This window comes from Pelecanus crispus, chromosome 22, assembly GCF_030463565.1.
Source record: "Pelecanus crispus isolate bPelCri1 chromosome 22, bPelCri1.pri, whole genome shotgun sequence".
Lineage (NCBI taxonomy): Eukaryota > Metazoa > Chordata > Aves > Pelecaniformes > Pelecanidae > Pelecanus > Pelecanus crispus.
Window position 1 is genome coordinate 2,121,335 of NC_134664.1, and position 18,715 is coordinate 2,140,049.

Consider the following 18,715-nt stretch of genomic DNA (forward strand, 5'->3'; position numbering starts at 1 on the left):
GCTGGCGACCGGGACGAGGGGCAGGTTGGGGCAGTGCAAGCTGCCTGTTGCTGGCAGCGGGCGGCTGAGCCTCTGCCCACACGCGTCGGAGGGCGGCCGGCAGCGTGTGGCCCTTGGCCGTGGCCACCTGGCCCGCGCCCCGGCCCCAGAGAGCCCCTGAAATGGCCGTTCTCCCCCCCCCGCCCCCCCAACTGCTGCCTGTCGTCCCCGGCGGCGGGGAATTTTTTTCCAGCTCCATCCTGGTTTTGTGGTTTTTCTCCCCGTCCCTGCTCGGCTGCTGGTGGGTGCGGACCCCGCTCCGGGGCGGGGGGCAGCCCCCCTGGGACTCGTGGTGCTTGTGGCCCCCCCGCCGGGGCACGCAGCCTCCCCCCCCTTCCCCGCTTACGGACAATTCTGGCACAACTTGGTGTAATTTCTGTGACTTCTGTATTTTTTAAACTTCAATATAACAGTCATATTCCCTCTGTAGCTTTCGGGTTTCTTGAAATAAACATCTACTGCAGCGCCTGGCTCCTTCCTTCCACCCCTGCCGGGGCGGACCCCGGCCCCCCCAGCACTGCAGGGGCTCGGGGGGGGGGGACACAGGACCCCCTCCCGGCTGCGGCACGGGGAGCCCTGAGCGCGTTTTGCTGCCGCATTTTGGGGGGAAGCGGTCCGAAACAGAGCGGACGTGGCCCTGCTCTGGATTTTACCGTACCGGGGAGGGGGGCTCACGGCGCCGGCGCCAGCCCCGCAGCTGCCACGGTGCCGTAGAGATCGGGCCGGCGGTGGCTGTGCACCGGGATCTCCCGGCGGACGCGGTGCAGGTAGTCGAGGTCGATCTCGGCGTAGCAGAGCCCGGGTCCCTCGCGGCACTGGGCCACCACGGCGCCCCAGGGGTCTACCACCAGCGCGTGGCCGTAGGACGTCCGGCGCTCGTGGTTCTTCCCGGTCTGGGCGGCTGCCACCACGTAGCACTGGCTCTCGATGGCCCGGGCCCGCAGCAGCACCTGCCGGGGGCCGCGGTGCTGCCAGCGCTGCCAAACCGCAGCCCCCGGCGCGGGGCAGGGGGCAGACAACGGGTTTGGGTGGGTGGCTGTGCCGCCTGCCCCTTAAATACCCCAAAAAAGCGGTTTTTTATCTTAAATTTGCCCCGCTTGGCTCAGGATTTGTCCTTGCTGCCGGAGAGGATCGGGGTGAGCGCTCAGCCCCCCATCCGACAGCCCCCGGGGCGTCCCCAGCCCCATGGGGGGACGAGGGACGAGCGGCAGCGGGAGAGGCTGGAGCTGCCGGGGCTGAGCTCACCTCCCAGTGCGCCGAGCCCGTGGGGACGGTGAAGGCCGAGGGGTAGGTGAGGATCTCGGCGCCGGCACGCCGCAGCGCCAGCGAGATCTCGGGGAAGCGCAGGTCGTAGCAGATGGAGAGGCCGAGCTGCCGGGGATGAGGAGGGGACGTCAGCCAGCACCCCGTGCCCGGCCCCGGGGGACTCCGGGCAGAGGGTAGGGCACAGTGGAGGGGACGCAGTGCCGGAGCCAGGGGAGCCCCTCGCCCCGCGGGGACCCCGAGGGTCCCCAGAGGCGCCCGTCCACCCCCTACCTTCCCCGCCGGCGTGCTGACCGGGGCCACGATCTCGGTGCCGGGGTTGGTGAAGCTGCTCTCCTTCATGGCCACGCGTCCCTCCAGCTCCACGTCGCACAGGTGGGTCTTTCTGTAGGCGGCCGCGAGGCGACCTGGGGACAGGAGGGTGCGAGGGGGGGACGCATCCGCGGGGGCCGGGGACCCCCGGGTAGCGGGGCAGGGCCGGGGGCTCTCACCTGCGGGGTCCAGCAGCGCGTGGCAGTTGTAGATGCGCCGCGTGGTCGGCCAGTCCCGGCCGCGCTCATGGAAGCCGCCCAGCGACAGCCACACGCCGCAGTCCCTGGGGAGAGGGACCCCGGGGTCACCCCGGCTCTGCCGGGGACGGGGATCCCGCAGCCGGCACCCGCGGCTCCGGCTCCGCCAGCCCGGCTCTGCGGGATGAGCGCGGCGGGGTCGCCGTCGGTACCTGGCCAGCTCGGCGTAGCGTCCCATGAGGTCCCCGTCCAGCCCCTCGGCCAGGCTGAGGGTCTGCGCCGCGTCAGAGCCGATGTAGTCGAAGCCCTCGGGGAGGAAGACGAGGCAAGCGCCGCGACCCGGCCGCCTCCCGCACCAGCCCGGCGCAGGCGGCGAAGTTCAGCTCCTTGTCGGGCGTGGGAGGTGACCTGGCCCACGGCCACCAGCGGCTTCAGCCCCGGGGGACCCGCCATGGCGCGGGGTGGGCGCGGGGAGCTGCAGCACGGCGCGGACGTCAGCCCCCCAGGGACCGCGGCAGCCCCCCCCGGGACCGCGGCAGCCCCCCCCGGGCCGGCACGGGTCACCCCCCCGTGTGCGTGGGGTACCTGCCCGGGGTACGGGAGCCGTGCCGGTGTCTCGGGGTGCACGGGTGGGGCCGGGAGCAGGCGGCGCAGCGGGGTCTGGGGCAGCGCTCTCAGCCTGGGGCAGGGGGGACCCCGGGGTGGGGAGGGGGGGGTCACGGCTGCTGCCTGGTCCCTGTGCTGGCGGGGGACACGGCCCCGGGGCACCCATGGCCAAGGGGACGGCACTGGCCCCCGCGCAGGGGCCCGTGGGTGGCTCTCACCGGCCAGCCCCCTCCTGCAGTGCCCACGTCAGACCCCAACTGCCCCCAGCACCCCCAAACTGCCCCCAGCACCCCCCAAACCACACCCAGCTCTGCCCCAGGTCAGACCCCAACTGCCCCAGCACCCCCAAACTGCCCCCAGCACCCCCCAAACCACACCCAGCTCTGCCCCAGGTCAGACCCCACCTGCCCCAGCACCCCCAAACTGCCCCCAGCACCCCCCAAACCACACCCAGCTCTGCCCCAGGTCAGACCCCACCTGCCCCAGCACCCCCAAACTGCCCCAGCACCCCTAAACTGCCCCCAGCACCCCCCGAACCGCCCCCAGCTCTGCCCCAGATCAGACCCCAACTGCCCCAGCACCCCCAGGTCTGCCCCAGGTCAGACCCCAACTACCCCAGCACCCCCAGACTGCCCCAGGAACCCCCAAACCACCCCCAGCTCTGCCCCAGTTCAGACCCCAACTGCCCCACCACCCCCAAACTGCCCCAGGAACCCCCAAACCACGCCCAGCTCTGCCCCAGGTCAGACCCCACCTGCCCCAGCACCCCCAAACTGCCCAGCACCCCCCGAACCGCCCCCAGCTCTGCCCCAGATCAGACCCCAACTACCCCAGCACCCCCAGACTGCCCCCAGCTCTGCCCCAGGTCAGACCCCAACTGCCCCAGCACCCCCAAACTGCCCCAGGAACCCCCAAACCACCCCCAGCTCTGCCCCAGGTCAGACCCCACCTGCCCCAGCACCCCCCAAACCACCTCAGTACCCCCCCAAACCACCCCCAGCTCTGCCCCAGGTCAGACCCCAACTGCCCCAGCACCCCCAAACTGCCCCAGCACCCCCCAAAACCACGCCCAGCTCTGCCCCAGGTCAGACCCCAACTGCCCCCAGCACCCCCAAACCGCCCCCAGCACCCCAAACCGCCCCCAGCACCCCCAAACCGCCCCCAGCACCCCCCTTCTCCCCCAGCTCCGCCCCACCTCAGCCCCGCACCTGCCCCCAGGCCCCATCAGCCCCCCCCCATCGCCCGCTTTGCCCCAATCCCCCCCCCGCACCACCCCAATCGTCTCCTGCGCCCCCCAGCCCCCCCGGGCCGTACATGCCCCGCCGGCGGCACCGAGGGGACAGGGACAAAGTCCCCCCACCGCCGCGCCCTCAGCAAAGATGGCGCCGGCGCCGCCTCACCGCGCAGCGCCGCTGCCCTCTACCAAGATGGCGCCCGGCCGAGCCCCGCCCCGTTTCCGGCCGGCGCCGGAAGGGGCGGGGCCCGCGGTGCGGGAGGGGGGAAGATGGCGGACGGCGCGAAGGGGCGGCCGGCGGCAGCGCCCGGGGGGAAGGCGCTGACGGCGGAGCAGGTCCGGGCCAGGGGGCGGCGGGAGGGCCCGGGCGGGGCCCTGGAGCCGGGGGGGGGGGCTCGGGTGGGCCCTGGCAGCGGCGGGGGTGCCCCGGGGAGGCCTCGGGCACCGGGGGGGGGTCCCGTCACCCTCCCTGTCCCCGCAGGTGGTGGCCCGGTTCAACCGGCTGCGGCAGGAGCAGCGGGGCCTGGCCTCGAAGGCGGCCGAGCTGGAGCTGGAGCTGAACGAGCACAGGTGGGATGGGGGATGGGTCTGGGGGGGTGTCTGGGCCGCGGGGCCTCCGCCGCCTCACCCTCCTCTTCCTCCCCTTCCTCCCAGCCTGGTCATCGAGACGCTGCGGGAGGTGGACCCCACGCGAAAGTGCTACCGCATGGTGGGCGGCATCTTGGTGGAGCGCACCGTCAAGGAGGTGCTGCCGGCCCTGGAGAACAACAAGGAGCAGGTGAGGGGTGGCCGGCACCCCCCGGGCACCCCCCGGCACACCGGGCACCCCCCCGGGCACCCCCCGGGCACCCCGGCACCCCCCCGGGCACCCCCCGTGTATCCCCCTGGACCCCCCCGGGCACCCCCCGTGTACCCCGGCACCCCCCGCGCACCCCGGGACCCCCCCAGCCCCCCGGAGCCAGCCCTTCTCCCAGCTACATCCCCCTGATCCCCCCTCTCTCCCCACCCCTTTTTTTTTTTCCCCAGATCAGCAAAATCATCGAGACGCTGAACCAGCAGCTGCAGGCGAAGGGCCGGGAGCTGAACGAGTTTCGGGAGAAGCACAACATCCGGCTGGTGGGCGAGGAGGACCCCAAGCAGCCCCCCAAGGAGGGGGCCGAGGGTGCCGGGGCCAAGGGCGGCTCGGCCGGCGTCCTGGTCTCCTAGCTCCCCCGCCCTCCCCCTCGCTGCTCAGCATCCTGCGTGTTGTGGTTTTGTTAAATAAATGTCTTTTTTTTTTTTTTTTTTTTCTCATTTGGTCACGGGCCGAGCGTGGGCGCTGGGGGTGGTGAGGAGAGGGGGGCAGCGAATTGGGGGGGGGGCCCTGGGGGACGCCAGAACGGGGCCGGACCCCCCAGCTTGGCTCGCCGCGGGGTGACCCGGTGCCACTGTCCCCTCTCTGCGGGGGGAGGTGGCATTTTGGGGGTGTTGGGAGGGGCAGTGGTGGCTCCGGGCCGGCCTTGGCCGCTGTTTTCTCCTCCTGGCCGGCAGCTGCGGCATCGCGGCCAGCGCCGGAGCCGCTGCCCCGGCCTCAGCGCCTGCAACGCTGCAGGGGGGACCCCAAAGTCGGGGGGGGGGTGTGCGCACACGCGCGTGCACCCCGAAAGGCAGGGACGGGGGACGTGGCGGAGGGGCAGGTCCCTGGGGGGGCACACGGGGACCCCGGGACGCGCACCCCGGAGGGGACGGGGAGCCGGTGGCGGCAGCGGGGTGGGACGGGGTCACCGTCACCGGTGCTCGGAGCGCGGCAGAGGCCGGCGCGTGCCGGTGCGCGGCACCCCAGGGTGCGGCGGTGGCGGGGGGGGGGGGACACGTGGCCGCTGTTGACTGTACACAGCCCCCACGCACGGCGTCACCCGCCACCGGGCCCAGCCGGTTCCCTGTGGCCACCGGCCCCATATAAGACCGGTGACACCGGGGCTGGCAGGGGACACCATGGAGGGGGCCGGGGGGCCGCGGCTGGCGGAGGCCGAGCGGGAGAGCCTGCTGGGCTGCGTCCACGGCGTCTCCGGGCCCGGTACCGCCAGCGGGGACGGGGCCAGCGGCCTTTTTTGGCCCCAAAATGGGGCCGGAGCGGGGCCAGGGGAGCGCTCGGGGAAGAAGGGACGGGGTTGGGGGCGGGTTGGGGACAGGGCAGGGGGGCCGGCGGGTTGGGGGCGGCTCGGGGTGACGGCGGCGTGTCCCCGCAGTGGTGACGGCCACCCGCATGGCCGGGGCGGCCATGTACGAGCTGGTGCGCGTGGGGCACGCGGAGCTGGTGGGGGAGATCATCCGGCTGGAGGGGGACATGGCCACGCTCCAGGTCTACGAGGAGACCTGTATCCTGCCTGTCCCCTCGCCACCCCCGGCCCCCCCCGACCCCCCCCCGCCACCCCTGCCCTCCCCTGTCCCCCTCTGTCCCCCCATCCTCCTGTGCCCCCCGCCCTGTCTTGTCCCCCTCCCCTGTCCCTCCTGTCCCCCTCTGTCCCCCCCATCCTCCTGTGCCCCCCACCCTGTCTTGTCCCCCTCCCCTGTCCCTCTCTGCCCCCCCTGCCCTCCCCTGTCCCCTCCCGTGCCCCCCACCTCCCCATCCTGCCCTTCCCTTCCTCCCCTGGCCCCCTCCCTGCCCTGTCCTGCCTTCTGTCCCCCCCCCACTCTGCTGTCCCCTTGTCCTGTCCTCCCTGTCCCCCCCCATCCTGCCCCAGCCCCCCCAGCCCCTCCCTGCCCCCCCATCCTGCCCCATCCCCCCCAGCCCCCCAGCCCCTCCCTGCCCCCCCATCCACCCCCAGCCCCCCCAGCCCCTCCCTGCCCCCCAATCCTGCCCCATTCCCCCTGTCCTGTCCCCTCCCTGGCCCCCCCATCATGCCCCAGCCCCCCCAGCCCCCAGCCCCTCCCTGCCCCCCCATCCTGCCCTGTCCCCCCTGTCCTGTCCCCTCCCCGTCCCCCCATCCTGCCCCAGCCCCTCCCGGCCCCCCATCCTGCCCCGTCCCCCCCAGCCCCCCAGCCCCTCCCTGCCCCTCCATCCTGCCCCAGCCCCCCATCCCCCTCCCTGCCCCCCCATCCTCCCCCAGCCCCCCATCCCCTCCCTGCCCCCCCATCCTGCCCCGTCCCCCCCAGCTCCCCAGCCCCTCCCTGCCCCCCCATCCACCCCCAGCCCCCCCAGCCCCTCCCTGTCCCCCCCATCCTGCCCCGTCCCCCCCAGCTCCCCAGCCCCTCCCTGCCCCCCCATCCTGCCCCGTCCCCCCCAGCCCCCCAGCCCCTCCCTGCCCCCCAATCCTGCCCCATTCCCCCTGTCCTGTCCCCTCCCTGGCCCCCCCATCATGCCCCAGCCCCCCCAGCCCCCAGCCCCTCCCTGCCCCCCCATCCTGCCCTGTCCCCCCTGTCCTGTCCCCTCCCCGTCCCCCCATCCTGCCCCAGCCCCTCCCGGCCCCCCATCCTGCCCCGTCCCCCCCAGCCCCCCAGCCCCTCCCTGCCCCTCCATCCTGCCCCAGCCCCCCATCCCCTCCCTGCCCCCCCATCCTCCCCCAGCCCCCCATCCCCTCCCTGCCCCCCCATCCTGCCCCGTCCCCCCCAGCTCCCCATCCCCTCCCTGCCCCCCCATCCTCCCCCAGCCCCCCATCCCCTCCCTGCCCCCCCATCCTGCCCCGTCCCCCCCAGCTCCCCAGCCCCTCCCTGCCCCCCCATCCTCCCCCAGCCCCCCATCCCCTCCCTGTCCCCCCCATCCTGCCCCGTCCCCCCCAGCTCCCCAGCCCCTCCCTGCCCCCCCATCCTGCCCCGTCCCCCCCAGCCCCCCAGCCCCTCCCTGCCCCCCCATCCTGCCCCAGCCCCCCATCCCCTCCCTGCCCCCCCATCCTGCCCCGTCCCCCCCAGCTCCCCAGCCCCTCCCTGCCCCCCCATCCTCCCCCAGCCCCCCATCCCTTCCCTGTCTCCCCATCCTGCCCTGTCCCCCCCAGCTCCCCAGCCCCTCCCTGTCCCCCCCATCCTGCCCCAGCCCCCCCGTCCCCTCCCTGTCCCCCCCATCCACCCCCAGCCCCCCCAGCCCCTCCCTGCCCCCCCATCCTGCCCCAACCCCCCCAGCCCCTCCCTGCCCCCCCATCCTGCCCTGTCCCCCCCGCCCCCCAGCCCCTCCCTGTCCCCCCCATCCTGCCCCAGCCCCCCCAGCCCCTCCCTGCCCCCCCATCCACCCCCAGCCCCCCCAGCCCCTCCCCGCCCCCCCATCCTGCCCCGTCCCCCCCAGCCCCCCATCCCCTCCCTGCCCCCCCATCCACCCCCAGCCCCCCCATCCCCTCCCTGCCCCCCCATCCTGCCCCGTCCCCCCCAGCTCCCCAGCCCCTCCCTGCCATCCTGCCCCAGCCCCCCCATCCCCTCCCTGCCCCCCCATCCTGCCCCGTCCCCCCCAGCTCCCCAGCCCCTCCCTGCCCCCCCATCCTGCCCTGTCCCCCACCTTTTCCTGCCCCTCCGCTCCCCCCCATCGCGCCCCCTCCCCGCCTCCTCGCTGGCCTTTCCTGAGCGCGGGGGCAGCGGGGGTGCGGGTGGGGGACCCGGTGCTGCGCACGGGGAAGCCGCTCTCGGTGGAGCTGGGCCCGGGCATCCTGGGCTCCATCTTCGACGGGATCCAGCGCCCGCTGCGCGACATCGCCCAGCTCACCCGCAGCATCTACATCCCGCGGGGCACCAACGTCCCCGCGCTGCCCCGCCACCTCACCTGGGACTTCGCCCCCAGCAAGGACGTGCGGGTGAGCGGGACCCCCGCCACGGGGACGCCCCCGACCCCACGCGCCTCCTGGGGACGCGGGGACACCCCGTCTCCCCGCACCCCCGGAGGGGATGCGGCCCGTCCTCGTCGGGGTCCCGCGTCCTCACGGCCACCCCCGGCAGGTGGGGAGCCACGTCACCGGCGGTGACGTCTACGGGACGGTGATGGAGAACTCGCTCATCCGGCACAAGATCATGGTGCCCCCCCGCAGCCGGGGCACCGTCACCTACGTCGCACCCCCCGGGCACTACAGCGTCTCGGTAACGGGGGACGGGTGGCAGCGTGACGGGGGGTGGGGTGATGGGTGATGGGGTGATGGGTGTTGGGGTGATGGGTGTTGGGGGGTGGGGTGATGGGTGTTGGGGTGATGGGTGTTGGGTGATGGGGTGATGGGTGATGGGTGTCAGGGTGATGGGTGTTGGGGTGATGGGTGTTGGGTGATGGGGTGATGGGTGTTGGGGTGATGGGTGTTGGGGGGTGGGGTGATGGGTGTTGGGGTGATGGGTGTTGGGTGATGGGGTGATGGGTGATGGGTGTCAGGGTGATGGGTGTTGGGGTGATGGGTGTTGGGTGATGGGGTGATGGGTGTTGGGGTGATGGGTGTTGGGGGGTGGGGTGATGGGTGACGGGGTGATGGGTGTTGGGGTGATGGGTGTTGGGGTGATGGGTGATGGGTGTCGGGGTGATGGGTGTAGGGGTGATGGGTGACACGGTGATGGATGATGGGTGACGGGGTGACAGGGTGATGGGTGTCAGGGTGATGGGTGTTGGGGTGATGGGTGTTGGGGTGATGGGTGTCAGGGTGATGGGTGTCGGGGTGATGGGTGTCGGGGTGATGGGTGTCAGGGTGATGGGGTGATGGGGTGATGGGTGATGGGGTGATGGGTGTCGGGGTGATGTGTGACGGGGTGATGGGTGATGGGTGTTGGGGTGATGGGTGATGGGGTGATGGGTGTCGGGGTGATGGGTCTTGGGGAGATGGGTGTCGGGGGTGATGGGTGTCAGGGTGATGGGTGATGGGTGATGGGTATCAGGATGATGGGTGTCAGGATGATGGGTGACGGGGTGATGGGTGATGGGTGTCGGGGTGATGGGTGATGGGTGATGGGGTGATGGGTGTCAGGGTGATGGGTGATGGGTGTCGGGGTGATGGGTGTCGGGGTGATGGGGTGATGGGTGTTGGGGTGATGGGTGACGGGGGTGATGGGTGATGGGTGTTGGGGTGATGGGGTGATGGGTGACAGGGTGATGGGTGTCAGGGTGATGGGTGATGGGTGTCGGGGTGATGGGTGTCGGGGTGATGGGGTGATGGGTGTTGGGGTGATGGGTGACGGGGTGATGGGTGATGGGTGTTGGGGTGATGGGGTGATGGGTGACAGGGTGATGGGTGTCAGGGTGATGGGTGTCAGGGTGTCGGGGTGATGGATCTTGGGGAGATGGGTGTCGGGGTGATGGGTGTCGGGGTGATGGGTGATGGGTGATGGGTATCAGGATGATGGGTGTCAGGATGATGGGTGACGGGGTGATGGGTGATGGGCGTTGGGGTGATGGGCGTTGGGGTGATGGGTGATGGGGTGATGGGTGTCGGGGTGATAGGTGACAGGGCAATGGGTGATGGGGTGATGGGTGTCAGGGTGATGGGTGATGGGTGTCGGGGTGATGGGTGTTGGGGTGATGGGGTGATGGGTGTCGGGGTGATGGGTGATGGGTGATGGGTATCAGGATGATGGGTGTCAGGATGATGGGTGACGGGGTGATGGGTGATGGGCGTTGGGGTGATGGGTGATGGGGTGATGGGTGTCGGGGTGATGGGTGACAGGGCGATGGGTGATGGGGTGATGGGTGTCGGGGTGATGGGTGATGGGTGTCGGGGTGATGGGTGTTGGGGTGACGGGGTGATGGGTGTCGGGGTGATGGGTGTCGGGGTCCCTCCGGTCCCCGCAGGACGTGGTGCTGGAGCTGGACTTCCAGGGCAGCGCGGAGCAGCTGACCATGCTGCAGGTCTGGCCGGTGAGACAGACCCGGCCCGTGGCCGAGAAGCTGCCGGCAAATCACCCGCTGCTGACGGGCCAGCGGGTGCTGGACGCCCTCTTCCCGTAGGGACGGGGAGCGGGGCGGGGACAGGGCGGGGGGCACGGGGGGGAGATGGGGACGGGGGTGGGGATGGAGACAGAGCTGGAGGTGGGGGCTGGGGACAGGGATGGGGACAGGGATGGGGGTGGGGGACAGGGGTGGGGGTGGGAATAAGGTGCAGGGGTGGGGGACGGGGACAGGGATGGGGACAGCGATAGAGCTGGCGATGGGGGCTGGGGACAGGGGTGGGGATGGGGACAGGGACAGGGATGGGGACAGGGGATGGGGACAGGGGATGGGGACAGGGGTGGGGATGGGGACAGGGACAGGGGATGGGGACAGGAGGTGACAATGGGGACCAGGGACAGGGATGGGGACAGGGATGGGGACAGGGGGTGACAATGGGGACCAGGGACAGGGATGGGGACAGGGATGGGGACAGGGGGTGACAATGGGGACCAGGGACAGGGATGGGGACAGGGGGTGACAATGGGGGACAGGGAGAGGGGTGGGGACAGGGGGTGGCAATGGGGGACAGGGAGAGGGGTGGGGACAGGGGATGGCAAAGGGGGGCAGGGGTGGGGATGGGGACCAGGGACAGGGATGGGGACAGGGGGTGACAATGGGGGACAGGGACAGGGATGGGGCAGGGGGTGACAATGGGGGACAGGGACAGGGATGGGGACAGGGATGGGGACAGGGATGGGGACAGGGGATGGCAATGGGGGACAGGGACAGGGATGGGGCAGGGGGTGACAATGGGGGACAGGGAGAGGGGATGAGGACAGGGGTGGGGACAGGGGATGGCAATGGGGGACAGGGAGGGGGGAAGAGGCTGGAGTTGGGAGGGAATAAGGGACAGGGATGGGGGACAAGGATGAGGGACGGGGACAGGGATGGGGACAGGGGATGGCAATGGGGGACAGGGAGGGGGGAAGAGGCTGGAGATGGGAGGGAATAAGGGACAGAGATGGGGGACAAGGATGGGGGACGGGGACAGGGATGGTGTTGGGGCTGGGAAGAGGGACAGGGACAGGGGTGGGGACAGTCCTGCTGGGGGAGAAGGGGGTGGCTGTGGGTGTCACCGGGGGGGTGACGCTCGCTCCAGACGCTCCCAGGAGGGGCAGGGATGGGGATGGGGGTCCCCCCGCCTCCGCGGGGACGTCGCGGGGCGGTGTCGGGGCACTGCAGCCGCTGCTCTCCGCCGTCGCCGCGCGTCCCCGTCCCCGTCCCCGTCCCCAGGTGCGTGCAGGGCGGCACCACGGCCATCCCGGGCGCCTTCGGCTGCGGCAAAACCGTCATCTCCCAGTCCCTGTCCAAGTACTCCAACAGCGACGTCATCGTCTACGTGGGCTGCGGCGAGCGCGGCAACGAGATGTCCGAGGTCCTGCGGGACTTCCCCGAGGTGGGGACGGGCGGCGCGGCGGCACGGCCAGCTGGGCACCGCGGGCACGGTGGCCAGGCGGGGACGGTGGCCAGGTGGTGAAGGCAGCCAGGTGGTGATGGTGGCCAGGTGGTGATGGTGGCCAGGCGCTGATGGTGGCCAGGTGGGGACGGTGGCCAGGTGGTGATGGTGGCCAGGTGGGGACGGTGGCGAGGTGGTGATGGTGGCCAGGTGGGACGGTGGCGAGGTGGTGATGGTGGCCAGGTGGTGATGGTGGCCAGGTGGGGACGGTGGCCAGGTGGGGACGGTGGCCAGGCGGTGATGGTGGCCAGGCGGGGATGGTGACCAGGCGGGGACGGTGGCCAGGCGGGGACAGTGGCGAGGTGGTGATGGTGGCCAGGTGGTGATGGTGGCCAGGCGGTGACGGTGGCCAGGTGGTGATGGTGGCCAGGTGGGGACAGTGGCCAGGTGGTGATGGTGGCCAGGCGGGGACGGTGGCGAGGTGGTGATGGTGGCCAGGTGGTGATGGTGGCCAGGTGGGGACGGTGACCAGGTGGGGACGGTGGCCAGGCAGTGACTGTGGCCAGGTGGGGACGGTGGCCAGGCGGTGATGGTGGCCAGGTGGTGACGGTGCCGCCGTCCCCAGCTCACCATGGAGGTGGACGGGAGGACGGAGACCATCATGAAGCGGACGACGCTGGTGGCCAACACCTCCAACATGCCGGTGGCCGCCCGCGAAGCCTCCATCTACACCGGTGGGTCGGGGGCCGCCGCGACGGCCTGGGGTGGTACGCGTGGCGCACGTGAGCGTGCACGGCGCGTGTGAGCGTGCGTGGCGCGCGTGAGCGTGCGTGGCGCTTGTGAGCGTGCGTGGCGCGCGTGAGCGTGCGTGGCGCGCGTGAGCGTGCACGGCGCGTGTGAGTGTGCACGGCGCTTGTGAGCGTGCACGGAGCGTGTGAGCGTGCACGGCGCTTGTGAGCGTGCATGGTGCGTGTGAGTGTGCACGGCGCATGTGAGCGTGCACGGCGTGCGTGAGTGTGCACGGCGCTTGTGAGCGTGCACGGCGCATGTGAGCGTGCATGGTGCGTGTGAGCGTGCATGGCGCTTGTGAGCGTGCACGGCGCTTGTGAGTGTGCGTGGCGCGTGTGAGCGTGCACGGCACTTGTGAGCATGCACGGCGCGTGTGAGTGTGCACGGCGCTTGTGAGTGTGCACGGTGCGTGTGAGCGTGCACGGTGCTTGTGAGCGTGCACGGTGATTGTGAGCGTGCATGGCGCTTGTGAGCGTGCACAGAACGTGTGAGCGTGCATGGCGCTTGTGAGCATGCGTGGCGCGTGTGAGCGTGCGTGGCGCGCGTGAGCGTGCACGGCGCGTGTGAGTGTGCACGGCGCTTGTGAGTGTGCACGGTGCGTGTGAGCGTGCACGGTGCTTGTGAGCGTGCATGGTGCGTGTGAGCGTGCACGGCGCGTGTGAGCGTGCACGGCGCTTGTGAGCGTGCGTGGCGCTTGTGAGCGTGCGTGGCGCGCGTGAGCGTGCGTGGCGCGCGTGAGCGTGCACGGCGCGTGTGAGTGTGCACGGCGCTTGTGAGCGTGCACGGAGCGTGTGAGCGTGCACGGTGCTTGTGAGCGTGCACGGCGCGTGCAGGGACGGGTGGCCGTGAGCTCGCCAGAGCACGCACGGAGCGTGCGAAGGCTGCGTCGAGCGTGCGAGCCGCGTGCCGCCGGCGCAGGCATCACGCTCTCCGAGTATTTCCGCGACATGGGCTACCACGCCAGCATGATGGCCGACTCCACCTCCCGCTGGGCCGAGGCGCTGCGGGAGATTTCGGGGCGCTTGGCCGAGATGCCGGCGGGTGAGTGCCGGTGCCGGGGAGGGATTTGGGGGCGGGGGGACCCCTCGCCCCCTCCGCCAGCCCCGAGGCTGCGGTGAGGGGCTCCGGCCGCCCCGCTGAGGCCGCGCTCCCCGCAGACAGCGGCTACCCGGCGTACCTGGGCGCTCGCCTGGCCTCCTTCTACGAGCGCGCGGGGCGAGCGCGCTGCCTGGGCTCGCCAGCCCGCGAGGGCAGCGTCAGCATCGTCGGGGCGTGAGTGCGGGGGGCCGGCGGGGGGGGCGCAGGACCGGGGACCCCCGCCCTGGCCACCCCGCCGAGCCCCCCGCCTGCCATCCCCCGCAGCGTGTCCCCGCCGGGAGGGGATTTCTCGGACCCCGTCACCTCGGCCACGCTGGGCATCGTGCAGGTGAGCGGGGCGTGCGGGGGACCCCCGGCGCGGCGCGGAGCCCCCCGAGCCACCCGCTGTGTCCCCCCGCCCAGGTGTTTTGGGGGCTGGACAAGAAGCTGGCGCAGCGCAAGCATTTCCCCTCGGTGAACTGGCTGATCAGCTACAGCCGGTACCTGCGGGCGCTGGAGCCCCACTACGAGGGGCTGCACCCCGAGTTCCCCGCCCTGCGCAGCCGGGCCCGGGAGATCCTGCAGGAGGAGGAGGAGCTGGCGGAGATCGTCCAGCTGGTCGGCAAGGTGGGGCGGGATGGGGGGTGGGGATGGGGGGGGATATGGGGTGTGGGGATGGGGTATGGGGGTGGGATATGGGGATGGGATATGGGGATCAGATATGGGGTATGGGGATGGGATGGGATATGGGGTGTGGGATATGGAGATGGGATATGGGGTGTGGGGATGGGGTATGGGGTATGGGGATGGGGTATGGGGTGTGGGGATGGGATATGGGATATGGGGATCAGATATGGGGTACGGGTATGGGATGGGATATGGGGTATGGGGATGGGATATGGGGTGTGGGGATGGGATATGGGGTGTGGGGATGGGATATGGGGTGTGGGGATGGGGTATGGGGATGGGATATGGGGTATGGGGATGGGATGGGATATGGGGTGTGGGGATGGGATATGGGGTGTGGGGATGGGGTATGGGGATGGGATATGGGGTATGGGGATGGGATGGGATATGGGGTGTGGGGATGGGATATGGGGTGTGGGGATGGGGTATGGGGGATGGGGATGGGATATGGGGTGTGGGGATGGGATATGGGGTGTGGGGTATAGGGATGGGATATGGGGATGGGATATGGGGTATGGGGTGTGGGGATGGGGTATGGAGTGTGGGGATGGGGTATGGGGTATGGGGATGGGATATGGGGTGTGGGGTATAGGGATGGGATATGGGGATGGGATATGGGGTATAGGGATGGGATATGGGGATGGGATATGGGGTATGGAGTAGGGGGATGGGATATGGGGTGTGGGGATGGGGATGGAGGATATGGGATGGAATTGGGGTGGGGTATGGGGATGAGGGGGGGATATGGGATATGGGGTAGGGGGATGGGATGGGATATGGTGTATGGGATATGGGGTATGGGGATGGGATATGGAGATAGGATATGAGGTGTGGGGATGGGATATTGGATATGGGGTATCGGGGGTGGGGATGGGGATGGGGGATATGGGATGGAATTGGGGGGGATGGGGATGAGAGTGGGGATACAGGATATGGGATGGGAATATGGGATATGGGATATGGGGATGGGGGATACAGGATGGAACTTGGGTGGGGATGAGGGTGGGGTTATGGGATATGGGGGCGGGATGTAGGGTACAGGATGGAATTGGGGTGGGGATGAAGACAAGGATGGGGCTATGGGATATGGGATGGGGATATGGGATAGGGATATGGGGATGGGATGGGGATCTGGGATATGGGATGGGGATATGGGGATGGGATGGGGGGTATGGATGGAATTGGGGTGGGCATGGGGATATGGGATGGGGATGGGATGGATGGGGACGGGGACATGATAGGATGGGGACACAGGGTATGGGATGAGATGGGGAGGGGGACGGGGACAGGGGACGGGGACCCCAGACCTGTCCCCCCGCAGGCGTCCCTCGCCGAGGCCGACAAGGTGACACTGGAGGTGGCCAAGCTCCTCAAGGACGACTTCCTCCAGCAGAACGGCTACTCCTCCTACGACAGGTACCCCGCACCCCCTGCACCCCCCACAGCCCCCTACTCCTCCTACGACAGGTACCCCGCACCCCCCGCACCCCCCACAGCCCCCTACTCCTCCTACGACAGGTACCCTGCACCCCCCGCACCCCCCACAGCCCCCTACTCCTCCTACGACAGGTACCCCGCACCCCCCGCACCCCCCACAGCCCCCTACTCCTCCTACGACAGGTACCCCGCACCCCCCGCACCCCCCACAGCCCCCTACTCCTCCTACGACAGGTACCCCGCACCCCCCGCACCCCCCACAGCCCCCTACTCCTCCTACGACAGGTACCCCGCACCCCCCGCACCCCCCACAGCCCCCTACTCCTCCTACGACAGGTACCCCGCACCCCCCTGCACCCCCCCAGCCCCCTACTCCTCCTACGACAGGTACCCCGCACCCCCCGCACCCCCCACAGCCCCCTACTCCTCCTACGACAGGTACCCCGCACCCCCCGCACCCCCCACAGCCCCCTACTCCTCCTACGACAGGTACCCTGCACCCCCCACACCCCCCACAGCCCCCTACTCCTCCTACGACAGGTACCCCCACACCCCCTGCACCCCCCTGCACCCCCCCGCACCCCCCACAGCCCCCCTGCACCCCACTGCAGCCCCTGCACCCCCAGCCCCCTACTCCCCCTATGACAGGTACCCCCGCACGCCCTGCACCCCCCTGAAGCCCCCCTGCACCCCCCGCACCCCCTGCACCCCCAGCCCCCTACTCCTCCTATGACAGGTACCCCCCGCACCCCCTGCACCCCTGCACCCCCCTGCACCCCCCTAGCCCCCCTGCACCCCCAGCCCCCTAGTCCTCCTATGACAGGTACCCCCCGCACCCCCTGCACCCCTGCACCCCCCTAGCCCCCCCTGCACCCCCAGCCCCCTACTCCTCCTATGACAGGTACCCCCGCACCCCCCTGCACCCCCAGCCCCCTACTCCTCCTACGACAGGTACCCCCGCACCCCCCGCACCCCCCACACCCCCCTGCACCCCCAGCCCCCTACTCCTATGACAGGTACCCCTGCACCCCCAGCCCCCTACTCCTCCTACGACAGGTACCCCCCGCACCCCCCGCACCCCCCTGCACCCCCCCGCAGCCCCCACACCCCCCCGCACCCCCCTGCACCCCCAGCCCCCTACTCCTATGACAGGTACCCCTGCACCCCCAGCCCCCTACTCCTCCTACGACAGGTACCCCCGCACCCCCCGCACCCCCCTGCACCCCCCCGCAGCCCCCACACCCCCCCGCACCCCCCTGCACCCCCAGCCCCCTACTCCTATGACAGGTACCCCTGCACCCCCCGCACCCCCCTGCACCCCCAGCCCCCTACTCCTATGACAGGTACCCCTGCACCCCCAGCCCCCTACTCCTCCTCCTCCGCAGCAGCAGCTCCCCACCCCCCCCGCACCCCCCAGCCCCCCGCCCTGACCCCCCCCGGCCCCCCCCCCAGGTTCTGCCCCTTCTACAAGACGGTGGGGATGCTCCACAACATGGTGACCTTCTACGAGCTGGCCCGGCACGCCGTGGAGGCCACCGCGCCGGGCGAGCGCCGCGTCACCTGGGCCACCATCCGCGAGAGCCTGGGGGACATCCTCTACAAGCTGAGCGCCATGAAGTTCAAGGTGGGCGTCGGGGGGGCTCCCACCCCCCCCCACCCCCCCGCTGTGGGGTTCGGGGCGGGGGGCGATGCCACCCTGTCCCGTGTGTCCCCAGGACCCGGTGAAGGACGGCGAAGCCAACATCACGGCGGCCTTCGCCCAGCTCAACGAGGAGATGCAGGCGGCTTTCCGCAACCTGGGGGACTGAGGGGGGGCAGGAAAAGGGGGGGGGGGATGGGATGGGGTGGGGGGGCTCCCCTGGGGCTCCCCCCCCCCCAATAAAGGGCCCGAGGCGGCGCTCGGCCTCCAGGCGTGGTTTCCCCCGCGGCGGGTGGGAGCGTCCGGTTCCCCCCCCGTGGGTGCTGGCACTGGACCCTTGCCCGGGAGGGGGGCGCGGGGGGTCCCTTTCCTGCTCAAAAGCCCGGGGGGGGGGGGCGGGGGGCGGGGGGCAGCGCCTTACGGGGCCCGGGAGGAGGCTGGGGGGTTGGGGCGGAGGTTTTGGGGTTGAGCTGCCCCCCCGGTGAGAAGCCCCCGGTGGGTTCGGGGCACAGGGGGGGGGACCCCAGCGCGGGGCAGAGGGGACGAGCTGCCTGCGGGGGGGGGGACATGGGGGTGACGGGACCCCCTGGGTGGGACATGGGGGTGACAGGGACCCCCCGGGTGGGACAGTGGGGTGACAGGGACCCCCTGGGTGGGACACGGGGGTGACAATGACCCCACCGGGGTGGGACACGGGGGTGACAGGGACCCCCCGGGGTGGGACACGGGGGTGACGGTGACCCCCAGGTGGGACACGGGGGTGACAGGAACCCCCTGGGTGGGACATGGGGGTGACAGTGACCCCCCGGGTGGGACATGGGGGTGACAGGGACCCCCGGGGTGGGACACGGGGGTGACAATGACCCCCCCCTGGGTGGGACACAGGGGTGACAGGGACACCCTGGGTGGGGCAGGGACACAGGGGTGACAGGGACCCCCTGGGTGGGACACGGGGGTGACAGGGACACCCTGGGTGGGACATGGGGGTGATGGGGACCCCCTGGGTGGGGCAGGGACACAGGGGTGACAGGGACCCCCGGGGTGGGACAGGGACACAGGGATGACAGGGACACCCTAGGTGGGACATGGGGGTGACAATGACCCCCCCTGGGTGGGACATTGGGGTGACAGGGACCCCCTGGGTGGGACACAGGGGTGACCGTGACCCCCCTGGGTGGGACAC

The 18,715-nt window shown here is 71.0% G+C and overlaps 3 protein-coding genes across 3 annotated transcripts; 2 read left to right on the forward strand and 1 right to left on the reverse strand.

The window, feature by feature from the left end:
* Positions 1-710: 710 nt before the first annotated feature.
* On the reverse strand, positions 711-3,642 carry NIT1 (nitrilase 1). Its single transcript, XM_075724593.1, is given in 9 exon segments — positions 711-989; positions 1,285-1,410; positions 1,576-1,709; positions 1,794-1,897; positions 2,024-2,151; positions 2,153-2,209; positions 2,211-2,286; positions 2,401-2,490; positions 3,626-3,642. Coding segments are annotated over 9 exon segments (1,011 nt in total).
* A 279-nt stretch (positions 3,643-3,921) lies between these two features.
* Positions 3,922-4,865, forward strand: PFDN2 (prefoldin subunit 2). The gene is made up of 4 exons (XM_075724394.1): positions 3,922-3,987; positions 4,133-4,221; positions 4,306-4,429; positions 4,678-4,865. Exons 1-4 carry the CDS (start codon positions 3,922-3,924, stop codon positions 4,855-4,857), a joined length of 459 nt encoding a protein of 152 aa, XP_075580509.1. The 3' UTR covers positions 4,858-4,865.
* Positions 4,866-5,625: 760 nt separating this feature from the next.
* Positions 5,626-17,701, forward strand: LOC142595630 (V-type proton ATPase catalytic subunit A-like). Its single transcript, XM_075724346.1, has 14 exons — positions 5,626-5,707; positions 5,880-6,008; positions 8,191-8,405; positions 8,548-8,685; positions 10,370-10,521; positions 11,741-11,903; positions 12,529-12,637; positions 13,611-13,733; positions 13,850-13,964; positions 14,055-14,118; positions 14,193-14,396; positions 15,778-15,872; positions 17,346-17,517; positions 17,609-17,701. The coding sequence occupies exons 1-14, from the start codon at positions 5,626-5,628 to the stop codon at positions 17,699-17,701; spliced, it is 1,854 nt and encodes a 617-aa protein (XP_075580461.1).
* The last annotated feature ends 1,014 nt before the right edge of the window (positions 17,702-18,715 follow it).